General features: G+C 37.4%; 1 protein-coding gene across 8 annotated transcripts in view; it reads right to left on the bottom strand.

Annotated features, from left to right (window-relative positions):
- Positions 1-27862, bottom strand: part of Adamts6 (a disintegrin-like and metallopeptidase (reprolysin type) with thrombospondin type 1 motif, 6) — a 210178-nt gene that overhangs the window by 158637 nt on the left and 23679 nt on the right. For 4 of the 8 annotated variants that reach the window (XR_003950407.1, XM_006517516.2, XM_030247122.1 and 1 more), the window contains exons 5-6: positions 25133-25344; positions 24340-24428 (exon numbers count right to left, since the gene is read on the bottom strand). Coding sequence is in view for 2 of the 8 variants with exons in the window: in XM_011244611.3 (XP_011242913.1) it covers positions 23676-23821; positions 24340-24423; positions 25133-25344 (442 nt within the window). In the remaining 6 variants the exon portion in view is untranslated. Of the gene's footprint in view, positions 1-23675; positions 23822-24339; positions 24429-25132; positions 25345-27862 lie in introns of all 8 variants that reach the window. The other 4 variants (XM_011244611.3, NM_001081020.2, NR_136938.1 and 1 more) reach the window with 3 other exon arrangements.

Raw genomic sequence — 27862 nt, 5'->3', positions numbered from 1 at the left:
GCAGAATGAAAAAAAAAAAGAGAGAGAGAAAGCAGAATGAATATTCTCAATATGACTGCAAGGTATGGTTTTCTCAGAAAGAGGGTGTTAAAAGCTTTTGGTTGGTGTGGCTGTATTTTTCTCATGGGAAAAAAAGTACGATGATAGATCTCTGCCTTTTAAGATGGAAAGATTCTGAGTGGGGAATAACTTACTGATCATCAGCAAAAATAAAAACCAGAGGATTTTTCAAGGCTTCTTCACTAAGCAATGCTTTTTTAAAAATTACTGATATATCATGGGGCACTTAGACTCGGGAGGAAGGCAGTATGGACCTGACCCTTCAGGTTCTGAACCACAGTCTGGTGCTATCATGATTAACAAATGGTACTGGAGTAAGGCAAATATAAATACTTTAAAACATGGAATGAAATATGATGTGGCAGAAAGCCAACTTGAGTCAGGAGATTTACCTTTTATTAATAATATGCCTCAGACAATATTAGGGTCAATTCTAAGACCCTATCCTAGGGACCTGTTCTAAAGTCCTCTTTAAAAATACTTGACAGAAGGTAATGTTTTGTGCAGTTAGTTTTATTTGGAACTATAGAAGCACATACCTATGTCCTTCCTAGGAGGTAAAATGAAAGCTATTACATGAGTGGACATACCAGTATCTTTGCTTGTAATTACTTCCATTGGCCATAGGCTTTCGAGAACTTTAAAGGTTTGGTATGATTATCTACTTTCAGTAAATGAGCTAGCCTACACAATCAAATGCTTACAGGTGTAAGTTCTCGGCTCTAGTTTTAACCTCATGATCATCAAATGAAATTTTGCAACTTCCTTTTTTTAAATACCAAAGGCAAAATGACTAATAAAATTCAATGTGCCCAATCTTGGGAGTTAAGCAAGATAGAGTCTGGTCAGTATTTAGATAAGGGAAATGCTACAAAATCTACTAATAAAATCTGAATCCATCCAAAACCAGGAAAAAAGTAAGTTCCAATGTTGCTGGTAGCTTAGTAAGAGGATACCCAAAACACTACTGGAGGTTTTAGTTTTGTGGATTTACACTCCATACAAAAGGTACAAGATTCTCACCTATGTTGGATATCATCAGAATCAATGTCCCTAACACTATCATCTTATTGAGCTCATATCCCCATTAATAATGTTCAGTTTATGCTAAGTGTTAGTGAAGTCTGATTCAATCTGTGTGAAAACTGATTATATGGTCAGTGCAAACTCCAGAGACTTTCCCACCACCACATTCAGTAAAAGAACTGTTGCTCTGCTCCATAAATACTGTTGGTCCTGGATGACTTTCAGGGGAAAAAAAAAACAAAAAGTAAATAAATTATAGAAGTCAATCCAAGAGTCAAGAAGGCATGGGTAGCAACCAAGACAGAGTTTCTTCTTTCTCAGCACCAATTCCAAGAAAAAGAATTGAGAAAAAAATTGTTTTTAATACAGACCAATTATTTTCCAAAACAGAGCAGGAGGATGGAGAGTTGTATCAGAATACGTCAATTAAGAAAACACCCTATGAGCTGGCCTATATCCTGATCTTATAGCTACATTTTCTCTTTTTTTTTAATACCTACATTTTCTTAATTGAGGTTTCCTCTTTTCAAATGAATTTAGTTTGTGTCAAGTTGACATAAAACTGGCCAAAATTCCATTTAGAGACCATGCTATCCAAAGATCTTATAACCAGGAACATTTTGAATTTCTGGCATCTTCAGATTTTGGAGTATTTGAATATACAAAATAAAGTATCTACAGATATCCCATCAACTTAAACATAAAATTGTCACTTGTGCTTCATGTACACCTTAAACACACAGATAATAATAACCATTTCATAGCATCCATACACTGTTTTTAAAATTAAAAATAGAGTTTGTTAGGCATCTTTCTTAGTTAGGGTTTCTATTGCTGTGATGAAACACCATTGACCAAAAAAGCAAGTTGGGGAGGAATGGGTCTATCTGCTTACACATCCCTATCACTGCTCATTATTAAAAGTCAGGAGAAGAACTCAAACAGGGCAGGAACTTGGAGCAGGAGCTGCTGCAGAGTCCATGACAGGGTGCTGCTTACAGGCTTATTCCCATGGCTTATTCAGTCTGCTTTCTCATAGAAACCAGGACCACCAGCCAGGAATAGAAATAACCACAATGGGCTGTGTGGCTCCCCATCAATAACCAATAAAGAAAATGCCCTACAGTAGGGTCCTAGGGAGGCATGTTCTCAATTAAGATTTCCTCCTTTTAGGTAACTCTAGTTTGTGTGTCACGTTGACATAAGACCAACCAGCATAGTATTCCTTGCATTGGACATTTAAAAGTCTAAACACTATCCCTAAGGGATATCTGATTTGAACCTACCACTATCTTGAAATACAAGTAAGATAGCAAGTTAACTATTAGTAACTTTTCTTATCATTATGGCCAAATCTCTGACAGAAGCAACTTAAGAAATATTGGTAGTAATTCACAGTTTCAGTCATCTTACCAAGAAAGGCATGCCAGGGGTAACAGCAGTGAAAATGTGTAGTAGGATGGAGACTCCTTACATACTAACAGATCAAAGAGGCAGAATACTGACTAGAGCAGGGCTAGGCTATGTGCTCAGAGGCCTTTCTCCCAATAACACACCTATATAAGCAGTCATACTGTCTCCTGGTTCTACAACCCCCAAAACACCACCTTCAGCTAGGGATCAAGTATTCAAATACATTAGCCTCTGGGAAGGAAACATTTCAGATTGAAACCAGAGTAATCTGCCCCTAATACTTAAAGGCTTGTGGCCATCTCATATGCAAGAGCTTTAATTACTTCTTCAAGAGTACTCACTTTTCAAAAGTCCAAAGATTCTCCTAACAAGGCAAATGATTAGCCGTGAACCCCAGTAAAATATAACAACAAAACAATAACCTTGTATCCCTGGTGTCTCCAAGACTTTTAACTTGAAGTGCTGTTGAATTTTGTGAAAAGCTTTTTCATCATCTAATGAAATCTTCAGTTTTTTATATAGTGGACTACACTGATGGGTTATTGAAATTATATGAAAAAAATTTTTTTCAATTTCCCTTCACCCCTGGGATGGAATCTACTTGATCATGGTAGATGACTTGGATTTGGTTAGGGAGTATTTAATTGAGTATTGTTGCATCAATGTTAATAGGGGAAATAGGTCTGAAATTCTCCTTCTTTGTTGAGCCTTTGCATTGTTTAGGTGAGGTTATATATGACAGAATAATAATACAAAAATATATACAAAATTACTATGAATTTGCATGAAGTAATATACACAAATTGCTTAGCAGATATCTGGGATAAAACAGCATTAGAAGCTGTCTCTACTTCTAAGAATGTTGAACAGTTCTTTAGGTGTTTCTTGGCCATTGGCTATACCTCAGTTGAGAATTCTTTGTTTAGCTCTGATGACATTTTTAAATCAAATCATTTTAATTTGATTCTCTGGAATCTAACTTCTTGAGTTCTTTTTATATATTGGATATTAGCCCTCTATTGGATGTAGGATTGGTAAAGATCTTTTCCCAATCAGTTGGTTGCCATTTTGTCCTATTGACATTGTCCTTTGCCTTACAGAAGCTTTCAAATTTTATAAGGTCCCATTTGTTGATTCTTGATCTTAGAGCATAAGCCATTGGTGTTCTGTTCAGGAACTTCTCCCCTGTGCCCATGTGTTCAAGACTTTTTCCCCACTTTCTATTTTATTAGATTCATATGTGGAGTTCCTTGATCCACATGGACTTCAGCTTTGTACAGGGAGATAAGAATGGATGAATTTGCATTCTTCTACATGTTGACCACCAGTTGAACAAGCACAATTTGTTGAAAATGCTGTCTTTTTTCTACTGGATGGTTTTAGCTCCTTTGTCAAAGATCAAGTGACCATAGATGTGTGGTTCATTTCTGGGTCTTTAATTCTATTCCATTGATCTACCTGTCTGTCGCTGTACCAATACCATGCAGTTTTTATCACTATTGTTCCTTAGTACAGCTTGAGATCAGGGATGGTGATTTCCCTGCCAGAGGTTCTTTTATTGTTGAGAATAGTTTTCGCTATCTTGGGTTTTTGGTTACTCCAAATGAATTTGAGAATTGCTCTTTCTAACTTTATGAAGAATTGAGTTGGAAGTTTGATGAGGATTGCACTGAAATGGTAGATTGTTTTAGCACTATTGTGGATGCCAGGATGTACTTGCTAACAGGAGCCTCCTGAGAGGCTCTGCCAGAGCCTGACAAATACAGAGGCAGATGCTCACAGCCAACCATTGAGCTGATCACGGGGTCCCAAATAAAGGAGTTAGAGAAAGGACTTAGGAGGTGAAGGGGTTTGCAACCCCATAGGAAGAACAACAATATCAACTAATCAGACTCCCCAGTGCTTGCAGGGACTAAACCACCAACCAAAGAGTACATATGGAGGGACTGATGGCTCCAGGAGATATGTAATAGAGGATGGCCTTGTCTGGCATCAGTGGGAGGAGAGGCCCTTGGTCATATGAAAGCTAGATGCCCCAGTGTAGGGGAATGCCAGAGTGGGGAGGCGGGAGTGGTAGGTGGGTGGATGAGTACCCTCATAGAAGCAGGAGGAGGGGGGATGGGATAGGGGGTTTCCAGAGGGGAGATCAAGAAAGGGGATAACATTTGAAACAATAAATAAAATATCCAGTAAAAGAGAAGAAAAAAAAAAGATTCTTCCAACCAAATAGTTCATAAGAGGAACTCTATCATAGAATCAAATAGGGAAAATTAGGTAAAAAGAACACTGTTAGATTTTAGGTTGCCAGAGATTTCAGTGAGCTGGTAAAAACTAGAGTACATTAAAAAAAAAACAAAAAACAAAAAACTAGCCAGGCGTGGTGGCGCAGGCCTTTAATCCCAGCACTTGGGAGACAGAGGCAGGCGGATTTCTGAGTTCGAGGCCAGCCTAGTCTACAAAGTGAGTTCCAGGACAGCCAGGGCTACACAGAGAAACCCTGTCTCGAAAAACTAAAGGAAAAAAAAAATTAACCAATTTCCTCATGGAGCTAAGACAGAAGGAAGAGAAGTACTCAGAAAAAAAAAAAAAAAAAAGAAGCAAAGGAATGGACAATATCTCATCAGACATCAAGCTTTATCATTAAAATCACTTATGTAGCTACTTCTCTAATTCTACATGTATCCTAAAAGGAAGAACAGTTTGAACCCTTTCTTCTTATATATTAGAATAATAGAAATAGCAAAGTACTAAAACCTAAATTAGTTGATATTTTCTTTTTATCGTACCCAGTCTTTTTCTCTTTGATTAAATAATATACAAAACCTAGAGTTACAAACAGCAGAGGTAGATATCATACTGTTCACTATGACTTTCCAAAAATATCTGCTTTATGACTTTATGTGAAATATTTTGTTCGTAATGTCTCACAATAATAAAATGTTTGTGAAGTGAATTTGTCTCATACATAAAATACACAGGCACACACCACCTACACATACAGACAAAGACACACACACACACAAACACACATGCATGCATGGGCACACACACATACGAAGGTCTTTTCCTGAATCTTTTGACATTAGGGTTCATTATTCCTAAATATTTTTGGTATGTATTACTTCCCTTAGGCATATTCTCTCATATAGCCATAAAGAAGTCACTCTTATATTTGCAGTATGTTTATCTAACCTATGTCCCAATTTATTATCTCACTCACAGATACCTTTTCTCCTTTGTCTTCTAGTACAGAGCACAACATAGGCTGGGTACTGCATTGAGTGGTCTCATTTCTTTAGCCTTTTGTTTTTATTTTCCAAAGCCTCTCTATCATTCATACCATTATAATGTTTGATTTTTTAAGCCATGGCTCTAAATTCCTATATTATAACCAAACATTTCTCAGTTTTCTGAGGAAACTCTGAGCTCCTTCTTTGCAAACTTAGGCTTGTTTTCAATCTTAGAATTTTATGGTTGTTTTCAGCAAGTGCTAAAATTGGAAAAACCAACATTATAAAACAAGCTGGCAGTTTAAAACAAAAATATATCTTTAATTATTTGAGAGTTTAAATAATCAATAAAGCATACTTACAGTCATTCAGAACACAATAAAAAGGAAATATTAAAGTATTATATTTCATATTTCTTTCTAAATTACCTAAAATCTCAAAATATTCCAAGTATGCCCTGCCAAGTCTGCCATTTTCTAAACATTTCAAATTGGCAATGCTTTCATTTTCTTTTTCCTGTTGAAAACTGATTTTCAAAATGTGCTTAGCATATTTCATTTTACAGTCATTCCTTTTAAGCCAACCTTGAAAATTTGCTCAAACCTCAAAGCAAAAAGAGTAATCAATATAGCATCCCTTCTCCAAAGGATATCAACAGTAATGTCCTAAAACAAATGCTGTCCTTTGGTGCTCTCTAGGTTTAGAGTATTACATGTATCAAACACAGGGAGTGTGGACAATATGTAAGATTGCATAAGGTAAATGTAGGAAATACATGTCTTATGAACGTAATAGAATCCTTCCATAAATATGTCCCAAACAAGTATAGCAACACTTGTTTATGGATATGTACTACACAATGTAGTTTATTTTTATAATTTTTAATACTTAGGCCTGTATGAATTTAATTATAAAAACTATGATTTATTAAGAAACATTAACACACTTCATTATGTAGGCATATCCGCCTAATTTTCAAAATATCTACCTAGCATGTTGAGAGAAAAGAATAAACATATTTTTTACACTCCATATTTTATTCCCTCTATCCACCCAACAGTCTTCTATACCTCATACCTCCTCACCACCCCCTGTCTCCACGTGGATGTCCCCACCGCACACCTCACCTGACCTCTAAACTCCCTGGGGCCTCCAGTCTCTTGAGGGTCAGGTGCATCATCTCTGAATGAACACAGACCTGGAAGTCCTCTACTGTACGTGTGTTGGAGTAATAATAATAATTATTATTATTATTCAAGTTTCCGCAGGGCTGTCACTTTTTTCAACTCCAATTTTTAAAATAAATTAATTAAAACTCAAAGAATAAGTGATAAAACTTAGTGTTGAAAAATGAACACCATTAAGTACAGCTACATTTTAGATATTTGGACCCATAAAAAGCTTAGCTTCTGACATATCCTTTCTAATAATGACATTGCATAACCTAGATTTATCATTTAACAATTATTAAAGTATTTTCAGGTACACAATTTCATTTGATCATATAAATAATCCTCTGAAACCTCAGTCAGAGTCTTACAAAATAAAAACTGAGTCAAAGAAGCTACACAAATAGCTGAGAATTGAAGATCTTAAAAGAAAAGTACTTACTCTGGGCAAGCAGAGACATAACAGCTAGCCTGAACTACTGACGAAGATCTAAGAATACGCATATAACACAGGTGGCATATCATATTTAATAGTAACCAATTGTGTGTTACACAGTAAAAGTGGACCACTGTTCAGTAAACTAAAAGATGCATAGGAATTGTATGCTTCAAAGTGCATAATAATTAAATAGCATGTATAATAAATAAAACGTGTAATAAATAGTATGTTCCAAAGTGCTCAACTTTCCATTTTAAAAATATCTTCCTTTGAAAATCTTGCATTTTTATAATACTCTGAATAATCACTAAAGGTCTTTCTAAAGACTAATCTCAAGGGTCTTATAATTTCTTAAAGTTAAACAAAGTAGGTGCTATTTCAAAGTCTTTTAAGGTTTGATTTAATGAATGCTAAGCATCTAAAATCCACAGGGGGAAAATTTAGCTCAATCTAACTGGCTATCTTTTGAAAAAGAAGATAAACACATGTACCAAGTAGATTTCTTGCTGAGCTCCAAGCACTACTTATGAGGGTCAATGATATGTGTTGCTGTTCTCCATTATTCTCCACAGATATATATGGTTTTAAGGGTTCTCTGCCCTGTGTTTTGCCACTAACTACATCTCCCAAACATTGGAACACTTCCATCTCCTTTTAACAACTTCCCATTAAAACTCATGGACCATATCCTGTACTTAATGGGCTGTTAATATTTTAAAGCTTCTGTAGTTCTACTGTAAATCCCCAGTCCCTACTGCAATGTTGAAAATATATACAAAAAAGATTTCCCCAGCTGACACAAAGAACTCACACAGCTCACATTCTGACAAGCAGTAAACTGTCCTAGTAATAGCAATGTAGCACACGGTAACTACGACAGCTGCATATAAGAAAGCATTGGATATTGCTGGGCTCATGCAGACAGTTCACTGTCTTCATGCCAAATACTGTCATTTTAGTCCAGCTTAGGCCCAAAGCACTTGCTTAATCACTAACATAGAGCCTGAGTGCTTAAAAAAACAAAACAAAACAAAACAAAACAACAACAACAACAACAAAATTTAAGTTCATATGCCAAGAGATTTTAACCTGATTATTTATTCAGTTTAAGAAATATAAACATGGCCATTTTTTCTCCAGTGACTCATAGGCGGGTCCACTCAAGAGGACCTTGTCCGCTCAACAGGCTGCAGAAGCAACACAGCTTCTGGGAAACCAGGAGGTAAAGCTGATGCTCAGTCCTCTGTGCACCTTCCCTGCCAGAGGAGAACTTCACTCCACGGAGTGCTCTGACCCCAAGACTCAAGGAAGATCACCATTTTCTCTCCTGTGTCTCTCTAAGGCTGGTTCACTCAGGAGAGCACAGACTGCAGAAACTGCAGAATTTCTGGGACAGGGTTCTATGGTCCTACATCTACAACCAAGAGGTGGGGCCAGTCCTCTGTGCACTCTTACCAGGAGTGCTGACACTGGCTTACATACTCACAGGAGGAACAAGCTCCAGCCAGAGACAGATAGAACATCTAACGCCAGAGATGGCCAGATGGCGAAAGGCAAACATAAGAATCTTACCAACAAAAACCAAGACTACTTGGCATCATCAGAACACAGTACTCCCACCACAGTGAGTCCTGGATACCCTAATACACCGTGAAAGCAAGATTCGGGTTTAAAATCAAACCTCATGATGCTGGTACAGGATTTTAAGAAGGACATTAATAACTACCTTAAAGAAATACAGGAGGATTCTCCACACAGCAGGCACCTGAGCACACCAAAGATTTTGGGATCACTGGTGAGTGACCAGCAGCTGGGGTTCCTTCTAGTTGGCACCAGCCCCGCACCATCTTGGGCACGAACTCGGCAAAAGGTCCCATGGACCCCAGAGGACTATCCACGCCACATGCGCCATAGCACACCCAGGATCTTGGGAACACTGGTGAGTGGAACACAACATCTGTTCCAAAACAACCCGGAGGGGCTCCTGCCACGAGGAACAGAGAGAAAGGAAACCCGCCAGACCAGCGGCTGGGGTTCGTTTCCATGATCCCCAAAGGACTCCCCACACTCCAGAGAGACCTCTAACCCCAGGACTCAGTTGAGAGCACCATCTTGTATCCCAGGTCTCTCAAAGACCAGTCCATACAGGGGAGCACGTGGGCTGCAGAAGCAACAGAGCTTCTTGGACAGGGTAGCTTCAGGCCTTCCTCTTCCGCCAGGAGGTGGATCTGAGCTCCAGACCATCTGTATACCTTCCCTGCAAGAGGAGAACTTGCCTGCAGAGAGTGCTCTGACCATTGGAACTCAGGAGAGAGTTGGACTCCCAGGAGTGCTGACAGAGGCTAACAGAATCACATGAGGAACAAGCTCCAGCCAGAGACAGCTAGAGCATCTAACACAAGAGATTACCAGATGGCAAAAGTCAAACATAAGAATCTTAATAACAGAAAACAAGACCACTCAGCATCATCAGAACCCAGCATTCCTACCTCAGCCAGTCCTGGATACCCGAACACACCCGAAAAGCAAGATTCATATTTAAAATCATATCTCATGACACTGGTACAGGATTTTAAGAAGGGCATTGATAACTCACTTAAAGAAATACAGGAGAACACTGCTAAACAGGAAGAAGTCCTTAAAGAGGAAGCACAAAAAACCCTCAAAGAATTACCGGAAAACACTGCTAAATAGGTAGAAGTCGTTTAAAAGGAAATATAAAAATCCTTTAAAAAATTACAGGAAAACACAACAAAATGGGTGATGTAATTGAACGAAACCATCCAAGATCTAAAAATGGAAGTAGAAAGAATATAGAAAAACCAAAGGTAGACAACGCTAGAGATAGAAATCCTAGGAAAGAAATCAGGAAACATAGATGCGAGCATCAGCAACAGAATACAAGAGATGGTAGAGAGAGAATCTCAGGTGCAGAAGATTCCATAGAAAACACTAACAAAACAATCAAAGAAAATGTAAAATGCAAAAAGATCCTAACTCAAAACATCCAGGAAATCCAGGACACAATGAGAAGACCAAACCTACGGATAATAGGAGTGGATGAGAATGAAGATTTTCAACTCAAAGGACCAGCAAACATCTTCAACAAAATTATTGAAGAAAACTTCCCAAATATAAAGAAAGAGATACCTATGAACATACAAGAAGCCTACAGAACTCCAAATAGACTGGACCAGAAAAGAAATTCCTCCCGACACATAATAATCAGAACAACAAATGCACTAAATAAAGATAGAATGTTAAAAGCAGTAAGGGGAAAAGGTCGAGTAATATATAAAAGCAGACCTATTAGAATTACACCAGACTTCTCAAGAGAGACTATGAAAACCAGAAGATCCTGGACAGATGTTATACAGACCCTAAGAGAACATAAATGCCAGCTCAGGCTACTATTCCCAGCAAAACTCTCAATTACCATAAATGGAGAAACCAAAGTATCCCATGACAAAACCAAATTCACATAATGTCTTTCCACGAATCCAGCCCTTCAAAGGATAATAATGGGAAAACACCAACACAAGGAAGGAATTGAAACCCTAGAAAAAGCAAGAAAGTAATCCTTCAACAAACCTAAAAGAGGACAGCTACAAGAACAGAATCCCAGCTCTAACAACAAAAATAACAGGAAGTAACAATTATTTTTCCTTAATATCTATTAATATCAATAGACTCAATTCCCCAATAAAAAGACATAGACTAACACACTGGCTATATAAACAAGATCCAACATTTTGCTGCATACAGGAAACCCACCTCAGGGACAAAGACAGACACTACTACAGAGTAAAAGGCTAGAAAACAATTTTCCAAGCAAAAGGCTAGAAAACAATTTTTCAAGCAAACAGTCCAAAGAAACAAGCTGGACTAGCCATTCTAATATCGAATAAAATCAACTTCCAACACAAAGTGATCAAAAAAGACAAGGAGGGGCACTTCAGACTCATCAAAGGTAAAATCTTCCAAGAGGAACTCTCAATTCTGAATATTTATACTCTAAATGCAAGGGCATTCACATTCATTAAGGAAATGTTACTAAAGCTCAAAGCACACTTTGCACCTCACACAATAATAGTGGGAGACATCAAAACCCCACTCTCATCAATGGGCAGATCCTGGAAACAGAAACTAAACAGAGACACATTGAAACTAACAGAAGTTAAGAAACAAATGGATTTAACAGATATCTACTCATTTTATCCAAAAACAAATGGATATACATTCTTCTCAACATCTCATGGTACCTTCTCCAAAACTGACTATATAAGTGGTCACAAAACAGGCCTCAACAGATACAAAAATTTTGAAATTATCTCATTTATCCTATCAGATCACCACGGACTAAGGCTGATCTTCATTAACAACATAAATAATAGAGAGCCAACATTCACGTGGAAGCTGAACAACACTCTACTCAATGATAACTTTGTCAAGGAAGAAATAAAGAAAGGGATTAAAGACTTCTTAGAGTTTAATGGAAATGAAGTCACAACATACCCAATCTCATGGGACACAGTGAAAGCAATCCTAAGAGGAAAACTCATAGCCCTGAGTGCCGCCAAAAAAGAAACAAACAAACAAACAAGTAAACTAGAGAGAACATACACTAGCAGCTTGACAGCACACCTAAAAGCTTTAGAACAAAAGGGAGCAAATTCACCCAAGAGGAGTAGATGGCAGGAAATAATCAAACTCAGGGCTGAAATCAACCAAGTAGAAACAAAAAGACCTATACAAAGAATCAACCAAACCAGGAGCTGGTTCTTTGAGAAAATCAACAATATAGATAAACCCTTAGACAGACTAACTAGAAGGTACAGGACAATATCCTAATTAACAAAATCAGAAATGAAAAAGGAAACATGACAACAGAACCTGAGGAAATCCTAAACATCATCAGATCCTACTACAAAAGGCTACCAACCAAACCGGAAAACCAGGATGAAATGGACAATTTCCTAGACAGATACCAGGTACCAAGGTTAAATCAGGATCAGATTAACAATCTAAACAGTCCCATATCCCCTAAAGAAATAGAAGCGGTCATTAATAGTCTTCCACCAAAAACAGCCCAGGACTAGATGGGTTTAGTGCAGAGTTCTAGCAAGCCTTCAAAGAAGACCTAATTCCAATTCTCCTCAAACTATTCCACAAAATAGAAACAGAAGGTACTCTCCTCAATTCATTCTATGAAGCCACAATTACCCTGATACCTAACCCCCATAACGACCCACCAAGAAAGAGAACTTCAGACCAATTTCCCTTATGAATATTGATGCAAAAATACTCAATAAAATTCTCACAAACTGAATCCAAAAACACATTAAGAGGATCAGCCATCATGATCAAGTAGGCTTCATCCCAGGGATGCAGAGATGGTTTAATATATAGAAATCCATCAATTTAATCTACTATATAAACAAACTCAAAGACAAAAGTCACATGATCATCTTATTAGATGCTGAGAAAACATTTGACAAAATCAAACACCCATTCTTGGAAAGATCAGGAATTCAAGGCACATACCTAAACATAATAAAAGCAATATACAACAAACCAATAGCCAACATCAAACTAAATGGAGAGAAACTTGAAGCAATCCCACTGAAATCAGGGACTAGACAAGGCTGCCCACTTTCTCCCTATCTATTCAATATAGTACTTGAAGTCCTAGCCAGAGCAATTAGACAACAAAAGGAGATCAAGGGGATACAAATTGCAAAGGAAGAAATCAAAATATCACGATTTCCAGATGATATGATAGTATATATAAGTGACCCTAAAAATCCCACCAGAGAACTCCAAAACCTGATAAACAGCTTCAGTGAAGTAGCTGGATATAAAATTAACTCAAACAAGTCAGTGGCCTTTCTCTACTCAAAAAATAAAGAGGCTAAGAAAGAAATAAGGGAAACAACACCCTTCACAACAGTCACAAATAATATAAAATACCTTGGTGTGACTCTAACTAAGGAAGTGAAAGATCTGTATGATAAGAACTTCAAGTCTCTGAAGAAAGAAATTGAAGAAGATCTAAGAAGATGGAAAGATCTCCTCCCATGCTCATGGATTGGCAGGATTACTATAGTAAAAAATGGCTATCTTACCTAAAGCAATCTACAGATTCAATGCAATCCCCATAAAAATTCCAACTCAATTCTTCACAGAGTTATAAAGGGCAATTTGCAAATTCGTCTGGAATAACAAAAAAACCTAGGATAGCAAAAACTATTCTCAACAATAAAAGAACCTCTGGTGGAATCACCATGCCTGACCTCCAGCTATACTACAGAGCAATTGTGATAAAAACTGCTTGGTACTGGTACAGCGACAAACAGGTAGATCAATGGAATAGAATTGACTCAGAAATAAACCTACACACCTATGGTCACTTGATTTTTGACAAAGGAGCTAAAACCATCCAGTGGAAAAAAGACAGCATTTTCAACAAATGGTGCTGGCTCAAATGGCGGTTAGCATGTAGAATAATGCAAATTGATCCATTCTTATGTCCTTGTACAAAGCTCGAGTCTAAATGGATCAAGGAACTCCACATAAAACCAGAGACACTAAAACTTATAGAGAAGAAAGTGGGGAAAAGCCTTGAAGATATGGGCACAGGAGAAAAATTCCTGAACAGAAGAGCAATAGCTTGTGCTGTAAGATCGAGGAATCAACAAATGGGACCTCATAAAACTGTAAAACTTCTGTAAGGCAGAAGACACTGTCAATGAGACAAAAAGGCCACCAACAGATTAGGAAAGGATCTTTACCAATCCTAAATCCGATAGGGGACTAATATCGAATACATACAAGGAACTCAAGAAGCTGGACTCCAGAAAATCAAATAACCCCATTAAAAATGGGGAACAGAGCTAAACAAAGAATTCTCAACTGAGGAATACTGAATGACTGAGAAATACCTGAAAAAAAAATTTCAATATCCTTAATCATCAGGGAAATGCAAATCAAAACAACCCTGACATTCCATCTCACACAGTCAGAACGGCTAAGATCAAAAATTCAGGTGACAGCAGATGCTGGTGAGGATGTGGAGAAAGAGGAACACTCCTCCATTGCTGGTGGGATTGCAAGCTGGTAAAACCACTCTGGAAATCAGTCTGGCAGTTCCTCAGAAAATTGGACATAGTACTACAGGAAGATCCAGCAATACCTCTGCTGGGCATATACCCAGAAGATGTTCCAACTTGTAATAAGGACACATGCTCCACTATGTTCATAGCAGCCTTATTTATAACAGCCAGAAGCTGGAAAGAACCCAGATGTCCCTCAAAGGAAGAATGAATACAGAAAATGTGGTACATTTACAAAATGGAGTACAACTCAGCTATTAAAAACAATGAATTTATGAAATTTTTAGGCAAATGGATGGATCTGGAGGATATCATCCTGAGTGAGGTAACCCAATCACAAAAGAACACACATGATATGTAATCACTGATAAGTGGATATTAGCCTAGAAGCTCAGAATACCCAGGATACAATTTGCAAAACACATAAAACTCAAGAAGTAGGAAGACCAAAGTGTGGATACTTCATTCTTCCTTAGAATGGAGAACAAAATACCCTTGGAAGGAGTCACAGAGACAAAGTTTGGAGCAGAGATGGAAGGAAGGACCTTCCAGAGACTGTCCCACCTGGGGATCCATCCCATAAACAGCCACCAAACCCAGACACTAGGCAGATGCCAACAAGAGCCTGTTGACAGGAGCCTGATACAGGTAGCTGTCTCCTGTGAGGCTCTGGTAGTGTCTGGCAAATGCAGAAGTGGATGCTCACAGTCATACATTTTAAAGAGCACAAGGTCCCCAATGAAGGAGCCAGAGAAAGTACCCAGGGAGCTTAAGGGGTCTAAAGCCCCATAAGAGGAAAATCAATATGAACTAACCAGTACTCCCAGAGCTCCTTAGAACTATACCCCCAATCAAAGATAACACATGGTGGAACTTGTGGCTATAGCTATATATGTAGCAGAGGATGGTCTAGTCGGTCAATAGGAGGAGGGGCCCTTGGTCCTGTGAAGGCTCTATGCTCCAGTATAGGGGAATGCCAGGATCAGGAATGGGAGTGGGTGGGTTGGGGAGCAGGGAGAGGGGAGAGGGGATAGGGAATTTTCGGGAGAACTATGAAAGGGGATAAAATTTGAAATGTAAATAAAGAAAATATCTTTTAAAAAATACAGATGATATGCACTCACTGATAAGTGGATATTAGCCCAGAAACTTAGAATACCCAAGATACATTTTGCAAAAACACATGAAACTCAAGAAGAAGGAAGAACAAAGTGTGGACACTTTGATCCTTCTTAGAAGGGGGAAAAAATACCCATGGAAGAAGTTACAGAGACAAAGATCGGAGCACAGATTGAAGCAAAGGCCATCCCGAGACTGCCTCACCTGGGCATCCATCCTATAAAAAAACCACCAACCACAGACACTATTGCAGATGCCAACAAGAGCTAGCTGACAGGAGCCTGATATAGCTGTCTCCTGAGGCGCTTTGCCAGTACCTGGCAAATACAGAAGTGGATGTTCCCAATCATCCATTGGACGAAGCACAGGGTCCCCAATGAAGGAGCTAGAGAAAGTACCCAAGGAGCTGAAGGGGTTTCCAGACCCATAGGAGGAACAACAATATGAACTAACCAGTACCCCCAGAGCTCCCTGGGACTAAACCACCAATCAAAGAAAACACATGGTGGGACTCATGGCTCTACTGAATATGAAGCAGAGAATGGCCAAGTCTGTCATCAATGGGAGTAGAGGCCCTTGGTCCTGTGAAGGTTCTATGTACCATTATAGGGAAATGCCTGGGCCAGGAAGCAGGAGTGGGTGGGTTGGGGATCAGGGGGAGGAAGGAGGAGTTAGGGGATTTTCAGAGGGGAAACTAGAAAAAGGGGATAACATTTGAAATGTAAATTTAAAAATCTAATAAAGAAAAATATAAACATTTAAAAACATTAATTCAGTTATTTCATTGATTATCTAAAGAAAGCAAACTGAAACTCTAAAATTGTTTGGAAAAATTCACTTTGGGGAAGGAACAAGGAGTCTAAATTAACAGGCAAGATAATTTTACTTCTTTTACCTAACAAATACATTTAAGTTCGGAAAGAGAAATATCAAGATAAAATTTTACAAAGCTTAAAATATCTTCATCATAAGACACCTTTGTCCTAAGAAAGAAATGACACTATCTGAATGGCCTTCCTAAGGCCATCTGCTTTCTCCCTGCTCACTCCTCACCTTACCATTCTCAGCCTTGCCTCCCTCCCTGGCTGGTTTTTCTGTCTTCTATTGTGATGCCCCTTTCTTCCTCTCTGAGCTCTAAAACACTTAAGCAATGCAGATTCAAAATTTCAGAACACTTCCCTATAAGAATAGTAGTTTACTTCACTGGCTTTAAATCACATCTGTACACTGATGTCTTAATTTCAGTGCTCCTTACCAAATAGAGCCAACTGCCTACTTGACATTTCCTATTGGGTACCTAATAAGCATTGAAAAGTTAGCAAGATTAAAATCCCTAAGTCTTGCTCTTCCCTTATAAATTTGTTGTTCAACCATGTTTCCTTTTTTAAAAGCAACTCCATGATACAGGTGTGGGGGTGGGGGACTTAGGGATTTTTCAGTGTAAATTTTAGTAATTTTTCTTTCTTTCAATTATATTCATTCTCTCTCTCTCTCTTTCTCTCTCTCTCTCTCTCTCTCTCTCTCTCTCTCTCTCTCTCTCTTTCTCTCTCTCTCTCTCATTTAGTACATTGTCAATAATGGCTGAGCACAGAACCATCAATGGTTTGGAGGAGGAGTGCTAGCCTATCACTCCAGCCTCAGAAGTAAGGAGGAAGAAAGAGAGGAGGAGATTTGCTGGTAAGGGTGATAGCATAGCAGAAAAAATGTTTTGAAGTTCATACTTGGTGAAAATCTTGGAATACAGCATAAATGCTTAAGATGTAGACTTTATACATAACCAACTGAGTAGAATGCCAATGTGTTCTTAATTACCAGTTACTGTTATAAGTAATGATAAATGTTAGCTGCCGTTAGCTGCCTTTTTCTAAATTAAGTTGAATAGATTTGCAATACATAATGTTTTAATTCATAGATACACTGTAGAATAGCTAAGTCAACCTATTTAACATATGCATTTTCTTATATATGAATTTTTGTGTGTAAACAAAGAAATGCTTAAAGTCCACTCCCTTACTATGGAGTACTGAACCATAACATGGACATCTCGGCCACTCACCCTTCCTCCTAAAGCTCGGGGGTCATCACAAAGAAGTGCGAAGATTGCAAAAGTCAGAAATGGAAGAAGACTGCTTCAAAACAGTGTTTCTGGACATGGCAGGGAAGAGGCATGGACGCATGCTCTGAGCCTGTGACAGATCAGTTGTGCAAGATAGAACCAAAAAAAAAAAAAAAATTCCCAGAATGGGTGGGAGAGGGATTCATGAAGTCCTACACCTAGATAAGGAACTACTGGCACGGAACGGCTGCTCAGAGAGGTGGGGTTGGTTTTCTTCAGCAATGTGGCCCCAGAAAGGCTACCCATTCTGCAGTCCATGGCCCTAACATATGCATATAGTGGCAGTACTAAATGGAATGGGTGGGTTTTAAATAAAGCACACATGAGATAGAGAGATGGCCCAGTACTTAAGTACTCGCTCTTCCAGAGGATCTCGTCTCAATTTCCAGCATTCACGTCATGGCTCACAACCATCTATAATTCTAGTTCAAGAAATCCAATGCCCTCTCCAGGTACTAGACACACATGTGGTATACATACATATATACATGCAACAAAATAACAACACGCGTAAGATCAAATAAAATTTAATATTAAAAAAAGTGCCGATGGATTTGGGAGGAAAAAGTAGTAAAAGTACAGAGGAGGAACAACAAGGGAGGAATTGGGATGGACTTGACAAAAACACATTACACATACGTGTGCAACCATCAAACAATAAAATAAATAAAATTTTAAAAAGACAGCAAAATCCACTCTTAGCTATTTTCATGTAACCAATATGTTAATAACAGTAGTCAGTGAATATATACTATATTTCTTGAATCTATTCCTATCTAAATGAATGCTTTGTACTCGTGCCAACATCTTCCTAAATTTCCTACCATGTCTACAAATTAGTATTTCTCTCTCTCTCTCTCTCTCTCTCTCTCTCTCTGTCTCTCCCTCTCTCTGTGTCTCTTTCATTGGATATATTCCTTCTTTCAAATGTTATCCCCTTTCCAGGTCTCCCCTCTAGAAACCCCTTACCCCATACCCGCTCCCCCGCCTCTATGAGGGTGCTCCCCCACCCACCTACCCACTCCTGCCTTCCCACCTTGGCATTTCCCTACACTGAGGCATCAAACACACTCAGGGCCAAGGGCTTCTCCTCTCACTGATGACCAACTAGGCCATCCTCTGCCATATATGTGGTGGGAGCCATGGGTCCCTCCATGTGTATTCTTTGGTTGGTGGTCCAGTCCCTGGGGGCTCCGGGGGCGTCTAACCTGTTGACACTGTTGCTCTAGCCATGGGGCTAGAAACCCCTTCAGCTCCTTCAGTCCCTTCTCCAACTCTTCCATCGGGGACCCAACGCTCGGTCCAATGGTTGGCTGAGAGCAACCACCTATATATTTGTCAGGTTCCGGCAGAGCCTCTCAGGAGACAGCCATATCAAGCTTACATCAGCAAGCACTTCCCAGCATCCACAATAGCATCCAGGTTTGGTGGTGACTGTATATGGGATGAATCCCGAGGTGGGGCAGTCTCTGGATGGCCTTTCCTTCATTCTCTGATCCACACTTTGTCTCCATATTTTCTCCTGTGAGTATTATGTTCCCTTCTAAGAAGCACTGAAGCATCCACACTTTGGTCTTCCTTCTTCTTGGGCTTCATATGGTCTGTGAATTGTATCTTGGGTAGTCACACTTTTGGGCAAATATCCACTTATCAGTGAGTGCATACCATGTGTGTTCTTTTGTGACTGAGTTATCTCACTCAGGATGATATTTTCAAGTTCCATTCATTTGCCTGCGAATTTCATGAAGTCATTGCTTTTAATAACTTAGTAGTATTCCATTGTGTAAATGTATCACATTTTCTGTATCCATTCCTCTGTTGAGGGACATCTGGCTGGTTTCCAGCTTCTGGCTATTATAAATATGGCTGCTATGAACATAGTGGAGCACGTGTCCTTATTACAAATTGGAACATCTTCTGGGTCTATGCCCAGGAGATGTATTGCTGGGTTCTCTGGTAGTACTATGTCCAATTTTCTGAGGAACTGCCAGACTGATCTCCAGAGTGGTTGTACCAGCTTGCAATCCCACCAGCAATGGAGGAGTGTTCCTCTTTCTCCACATCCTCACCAGCATCTGCTGTCATCTGAGTTTTTGATCTTAGTCATTCTGACTGATCAGAGGTGGAATCTCTGGGTCATTTTGATTTGCATTTCCCTGATGACTAAGGATGTTGAACATTTCTTTAGGTTGTTCTCAGCCATTCAAGTTTCCTCAGTTGAAAATTCTGTTTAACTCTGTTCCCCATTTTTTAATAGGGTTGTTGATTCTCTGGAGTCTAACTTCTTGAGTTCTTTTTATATATTGGATATTAGCCCTCTATTGGATATAGCATTGGTAAAGTTCTTTTCTCAATCAGTTAGTTGCCATTTTGTCCTATTGACAGTGTCCTTTGCCTTACAGAAGATTTGTGATTTTATGAGGTTCCATTTGTTGATTCTTAATCTTAGAGCATAAGCCACTGGTGTTCTGTTCAGGAAATTTTCCCCTGTGCCTAGATATTCAAGACTCTTCCTCACTTTCTCTTCTATTAGATTCAGTGTATCTGGTTTTATGTGGAGGTCCCTTATCCACTTGGACTTGAGCTTTGTGCACGGAGATAAGAATGGACTGATTTGCATTCTTCTACATGTTGACTGCCAGTTGAACCAGCACCATTTGTTGAAAGTGCTATCTTTTTTCTACTGGATCCTTTAAGCTTCTTTGTCAAAGATCAAATGACCAGCACCTTACCAATACAGATGCAGATACTCACAGTCAACCGTCAGACTGAGCCCCAGGGACATGAATGGAAGAGTTATGGGAAGGACTGAAGGAATTGAAGGGGGTTGCAACTCCATAGGAAGAAGAATATCAACTAACTTGACCACCAAGAGCTCCCAGGGACTAAATCACCTCCCAGAGTATACATGAAGGGATCCATGGCTCCAGATACATATTTAGCAGTGGATGGCCTTGTCTGACATCAATAGGCAGAGGGACCCTTGGTCCTGTGGAGGTTTGATGCCCCAGTAAAGGGAAATGGTAGAGTGGTGTGGCAGGAATGGGTGAGTGAGCGGAAGAGGACCCTCATAGAGTCAAAGAGGAAGAAGGAGAGAAGCATGGGATTGGACATTACATGATGGTTGTGAAAATAATCTTATAATGAAATCAGAGAGTGTGCTTACAAGTTAAAAGAAATAATGAAATTATTAACAAATGATCAATAAAAAATTCATATTCTCCATGCTTACTGTGGCTAATGAAGGTTGCTATGTCTACCAGTGTTTTAGATTTGGTGTATTGCTTCTCTGAACAATGACAATTTTTTTTGGCTCTACTAGTTCATGAATCTATTGTTATAGTTCAATCAATAGACATATATAGATATATAGAATATTAATGATCGGGTTGAAAGTACAAAAATAAAATAAAATGTTGTGCATTGCTACATTGAATGTGTTCAACTGAAAGAATCTAAAGACTTTATGTACAGAAAAGACTCTTTAGAAATCTTCTCTGAGGCAAGTCACAATACCTTAAAGTGCCACGTACCCAAGGAAAGGAGTATTTCTATCTCTAAAGATAGAGGGACAAGGTTGGCGAGAGGTATCAGAGTGAATGAATATTGCAAATTAAGCTTCCCTAACTTAGTATTCCTAGCTAAAACATTAATGTCTTATCACATACTCTGACAATTCAATGCTCCTCACCCAACAACATAAAAATAGTCAGGTTAAAGAGCTTCTTTATAATGGATATAGAAAATGTGGTACATTTACATAATGGAGTATTACCCAGTTGTTAAAAAAATAAAAGTCACAGATGAATGGATGGAACTAGAAAAACCTGAGGTATCCTAGACTTAGCAACTATAGATATATTCAATTATATACGGATATTAGTGTTTAAATCAATGATAACCAAGTATAATCTGGAAAGATAGAGGATAGATATAGAGTAAGCGACTAGGGAGACTGATAAATCTCATCAGGAAAGAGAAATTGAATGTATAGTTATGAACGGAGAGGCTAGAATAGGAATATCAAGTGTGGAGATAGAGAGAAGAAGGGGACAGAGAGATTATAGGGAGAGACAGCCAAAATTAAAGACCATTTAAGGGGCAGTAAGGAAACCTAACACTGTAGGAGCATATATATGTGTGTGTGTGTGTGTGTGTCTGTGTGTGTGTATCCAAAGGTAATATAAATGAAATCACCAAGTAATGGGGAAACCAGAGTCCTAACAGTCCAAAACTTGTCATCAAATAAAGCGTCTAGTAACAAGATTAGGTTACATCTAATTGAGTTGTTAGCCAAAGGGGTCCCATAGGGATCCCCAAACAAACCTGGCTATTGCAAAGACTATATGTTACTTTTCACAAATGAATGGCAAAAAAACATCAATATGCTCATTCAACATGGAGAAATCAAGCTGGTGCCTGCATAAAGCCTTCACCCCTACATTTTAGTATCTTTGGTACAGGAAGATACTTTGCATGCTTCCAAAAAAGAAATATAGACACAACCTCAGACATGAACCCTTTATCTGAAATGCTATCTAGCCGGCAAAATATGCTAAGGCAATAGTGGCAAAAAGTGTGTGACATAAGCAATGTAATCAGACTTAGCATCCTCTCCATGAATGGAACCATATTCAACACTGCTTGGGTGACTAAGAACCTGAGATTAGATAGCCCAAGGACCTAGTATAAAATCAAATACTATTGCTCTAAAAAAAAAAATCAAAAACAAAACAGTAAAATGACTCCTATGACATTCTGCTATACTCATTTATCAGTGCCCTGCTCAGAGACACTTCCTCACAGTAGATGGGATCAGTTAAGTGGTCAAAAGTACTATATTAGGATTATTAAAGCATAACGTTTCTATCCAATCATAATCAATATAGGAATAAATTAGAACAAACATTGGCATGGTGGTACACACCTATAGGCCTACTTATTTGGGAGGCTAAGACAAGTAGATAGCTGGATAGTTCTAGATGTCAGCCTGATCATAGGGAGACCCCATCCTCAAAAGGAAAAAAGGAATTAAGGTGTATAGGAGAGTAAAAAGAGAATAAGATCATTAGGGATTAATTCTTTTTTTTCCATTTCTTAGTTGAATGACCTTAGAACACTTATTTAATTATTTTAATTAAGTTTTCCTATTTCAATCATGCAAAAAAAATCATCACACTATACAGTTTTTGCGAATAAATATAAAGAGCTTTGTAAAACTAGAAAGCAGTGAATGAATTCATTGGCTTATAATAAGGTAATGACTTTTCTTGAGAAACTTTTTAAACAGTATGATAAATCTGATTCTTAAGGAATTTTATTTATATTTATGAATGTATTTGTGTGAATATATGCAATTTGTATACTACTAGCCATAGAAGGTATCAGATTCCCAAGAATTGTAGCTACAGGAAGTTGTCAAAGCCCAGTGTGGATGCTGGGAGCTTAACCGGGTCTTCTACCAGAGCACTACAGGCTTTAACCACTGAGCTGCCTCTCCAGGCCTGGATATAATTCTTTCATCTACGCGCTCACTTTAAATAATGTAATTAAATGCACAACGAATCTCCTCTTCCCTTTTAGTTAATTAACATAAATCAAGTTACTAACACAACTAGGAAGTACATACAAATAGTTATATTTTATAACCAAAAGTGACAACTTCTTTCTCATACTATAAAATCTTGCTTTTAGTATTTTTTGTAATTAACAAATGGTATCTGTATGTCTACCTAAACATTACAAATAGGATTTAAAAGGAGAAAAGTTATTTATTATATTTCTGAATTAAATCTTAAATTTTTTCTTACTTAGTTCATTTAATACAAGCATATTAATAGAAGACTAAATTTTTCACAATAATAAAAAATAAATTCCCACTTTGCTCTTCCTATCCCTTATTACCTGAAAGAGGTGTAGAGAAAACCAAATATAGTTATAATATCAAGCAAACACAACAATCAAAGGAAAAATACTTGCAGCAAACCATACCTAGTAATAAGAACTGCATTATCGTGGTGGGCAATCCCATTTTCTGGAATGGTGTTTCCATCACTTTGGTGGGAGAGAATGGATTTCTGCCATTTACAGAAGCTATCGAGGGACTTGTCTGCATGATGGTTTATCTCCAAGTTTGGCTGCAATACAACATGCATACCAGAAATGTTCCAAACAAATTACTAAGGTCAGTTGTCAAAACTTTTGAAAACTAAAGTGGGACTATAATTAGAAGCAGTGGTTTCTAGGAAGAATCTCTTGCCGATTTTTATCTCCAGAACATCTGACCTAGTGTTCATTTAATTTATTACTGAACAGACTTTCCTTGCACTTCCAACTTGAACAGTAAAGAGAACATATACAAGCTCATCAGCATACAAAAGTCAACCAAAACCATTGTCGTCAGGTAAGTCGTACAAATCAAATGTTCATCTTTTATTCTAAAACATGTAGCAAGTATGCATATACGGAGAGAAAGTTTTAACAATACATGAGATGTATATTATTTAAAGGTATCTCAATATTGCATAAAAAATAAAGTTTAGAGTTAAAAATATGTAACTAGGACTTGCTAGGTGAAGTAACAAAGAAATATAACTGTTCATAATGATAATCCTATAGCCTAAGAGTTTTGATGTATAAAGTAATTCATTCTTACCTGATCTTCAGTGAGAACAATTAAGCGAGCCACTATAATATTCACAACGTTTCCTAGACTGGAGTCACGATAAAGTTTGGCAACCTGACCTCCAGAAAATAAGAAAAGACAAAAAGTCAGACAAAAATAATGGGGTGATATTTTGAATTTCTAAAATGATAAAATGCATCTTTATGACTTTATGATATATTTTAAAACATATTATTTTACCCAGTACCATTTCAAGAGGCTTTGGTTAAAGGATTTTATGTAAGTCTACAAAAAGAAGTATTTTCTCCTAGACATGAATTGTATGCATCACAAAATCTATAGTTCCTTAGATAAAATCTATAAGTTCCTTAGATAAGATGTAACCATTCACACTAAAAATGAATGATAAGATTTTAAATTTTATTTTCTATGCAAAAGTTAATTGACCACCAGGGTATGGTGATACATGCCTATAATCAGGCAAATCTCTGAGTTCAAGGCCAGCCTGGCTTATATAGTGAGTTCCAGATAACCAGGGTTATGAAAGAGAACCTGTCTCAAAAAAAAAAAAAAAAAAAGCTGACTGACAAATGTTTAGTCTGGGGGAAGAAAGTCAATACAATTCCATGGCAGAGCAAATTGGTATTTACTATGTGCAAATTGTAGACTCAATCCCAAGCAGAAATTAAAATAATAATACAAATTCATTTTTACCATTTTACACAAATAAAATTTTATCATTATTTTAGTAAAAAATTTACTACCTTAATATAAAACACAGTAAACTATTTAGTAACACACTATATAGAGGGATCAAACTTACAATATTCATCACACTTAAAATATAATGTTCAATGTCTTTACGGCCATGGTAGCCCACCATCATTTTGTCTGCCACTACTAAAGTCTCCACAAATCTCTCAGTGCTCACAGATCTTCTCTTTCTGTGATGAATATGTGTGTCATTAATTGGTGGTAAAGAAGGAAAAGATGATGTCTTATTCAGCCACCAAGGTTTGCCACTTCCTGTGAGATCTACAACAAAAATAATTAAGTAAGATAGATGAACTAATCAAATACATTTATATAAGAGATCTCATATAGATATGCTTCTCATAAAAATTTAAATGTATCAAGATATTTAAATGTATTAAAGGAGAAGAATAAAAAAGTATATAAATAACAAAAATTTCAAATCTTCAAGTTAGTTATCTGAAAAAAATTAATATAAACATTTAACTTATCATAAAATGAAATAAATACAGCTATAAAATTAATTACTTAATAGACTTTTGAATAAGACTTTCATATTATTCTAGTAGCTAATTTCATTATAAAAATCTTTGGTTTTAGAATATATACTGCAATAAATCACTTAAGAGTTAATAGATTAAAAACATGATGATTGAAAACAGTGAGTCTGCAGTATCTATTCCTCATGTGAAAAAGCAGCCACGTTATGATAAGATGTTCTTGTTAAAATGCCTTAGTTAGAGGGCTCTGGTGGTGCACACCTTTAATTCCAGCACTCAGGAGACAGAGGCAAGTAATTCTCTGAGTTTGAAGCCAGCCTGATTGACAGATTGAGTTCCACGATAGCCAGGGATATACAAAGAAGTCTTTTCTCAATAAATAAATAAATAAATAAATAAATAAATAAATAATCTGTTCAGAATTGAAAATGTTATGAATTATATTTCCCACGTAATTTTAATGTCTAAAACTATTTACATTGGCAGAAAACTCGGAGTATTACTTTTCTAAAGTCTAAAAGTAGGGTATCCCACTGGTTAGAGCATGTAAACAAGATGCTTGACCAAGTTCAGATCCTCATAAACTGTTTAAATCCAGATGATGAAGCAATTCACTTGTAATTTTAATTACAAGAGCAAGCTAGCTAGCAAGGTTAGTCGTATCTATGAGCTGTAGGTTGAACTTAGAGACCCTGTCTTAATAAATACCTGAACTGCAATAGAGGATTTCTGACATCAACATGGGGGCTCCATAGTACATGCATGTTACACACACATGCATTCACACAAAATGGAAAAAAAAAAAGGTTACACACACACCTGGGAAATGGACTAAGCAAAATAAAATAAAGGTAAGGGGTATTAATATAAGACCTGAAAGATATGTTAGCAACACTTTTTGAGACTATAATATATAATTATATCATTTTTTCTTTTCTTTTATTCCCACTAAGGCCTCCCATATACTTCTCCTTGATCCTTCTCAAATTCATGGCCTCGGTTTTTCATTAATTACTATTACATGCAAATGTGTGTATATAACATGTTACATGAATATATATATTCATAAATAAAGCCTGCTCTGTCTGTATACTAGTACTTACACTTCAGAAATGATCATTTAGTATTGGACAACCAATTAATTTGCTCTTCCCTGAAAACACTATTTTTCATGCTCTGCGCATTCCACAGTTTCCTGTAACTATTTGTGTTGAGTTGAGAGTAAATACAACCAAACACACACACACATAAATACCACCACTATCACTGCCAATCACTTTGGCATGTCTATTAGTGTCATCCTTGTTCAACTCATAGTTAGGCTGCCATGTCGGTGAAACTTTACAGGTGTAGCTTCTGACATTACTAGGAGACAAAGTTTTACAGCAAACTGACCATCCTTTGTTCTTACCTGCTCCCTCTTTTGTTCCTTGGGCCTTAGGTGGGTTGCAATACACTTATTTTAAAACCATAGTTGATATGGTTCACCCAGTATATCTCTCATTTCTTAAAAATCAGGTTTGCCAACTGAGGAAAGTTTCTAGTTGTGTGTCATTTGTAAACACTTCATTTATATTTATATTTATATTTATATTTATTATATAAATTTGAGTAGGCATAGGACTATAATATGTTTCTTTCATGTCTTGATGCAGAACTGAACATTTTTATCACTTCCAATCAGCCAAAATGGTTAATGAGGAAATTTTAATTAATATAAAATTGACAGAAATGGCACGATTTTAATTGTATTCCCATTAGCTTTTGCCTTTCTACAACCTTGCACTGGTAGACTGAAGAAATTTTACAAAGTAAGAAGAAATGGAAATGATCATGAGAAGAAAGAGTTAAATACTTTGGGACCTCACATAAAAATAATTATCTGTATTTCTAAAGGTCAAGGAAGACAGGGACATACCAATTCTTTAAACCGTCTATTTGAAGCAGTGTTTGCTCATGCCCCTTAGTGGCAAACAAGCTGCTTGCCACAATAACCCTGCTTTTATAGTTTTGTGAGTATGGGTAGAACCACAACTTAGACTACAAGTGATTACATATATGCAAACACATGATATGCAATACTATAGAATGTGCTGACTCTGGATTCTTCCTTGTTGCCTTGGAGAAAGCATGCAATCATGTTTTGTTTTGTTTTATTTTGTTTTGTTTTGTTTTGTTTAATTCAAAGGAAGGACTCATAGGCTCCCACCAGCAGGCCAGTCAAAAACTAAAGCTATCTACAACCACAAAGAATGAACGCTACCAAGGAAATGGGGAAGATTATCCTTCTGTCAAGATGC

The sequence above is a fragment of the Mus musculus genome, chromosome 13 (genome assembly GCF_000001635.26).
Source record: "Mus musculus strain C57BL/6J chromosome 13, GRCm38.p6 C57BL/6J".
In the NCBI taxonomy this organism is placed as follows: Eukaryota; Metazoa; Chordata; class Mammalia; order Rodentia; family Muridae; genus Mus; species Mus musculus.
The sequence above is the reverse complement of the archived record's forward strand: the minus strand, read 5'-3'. Positions and strand labels throughout refer to the sequence as shown.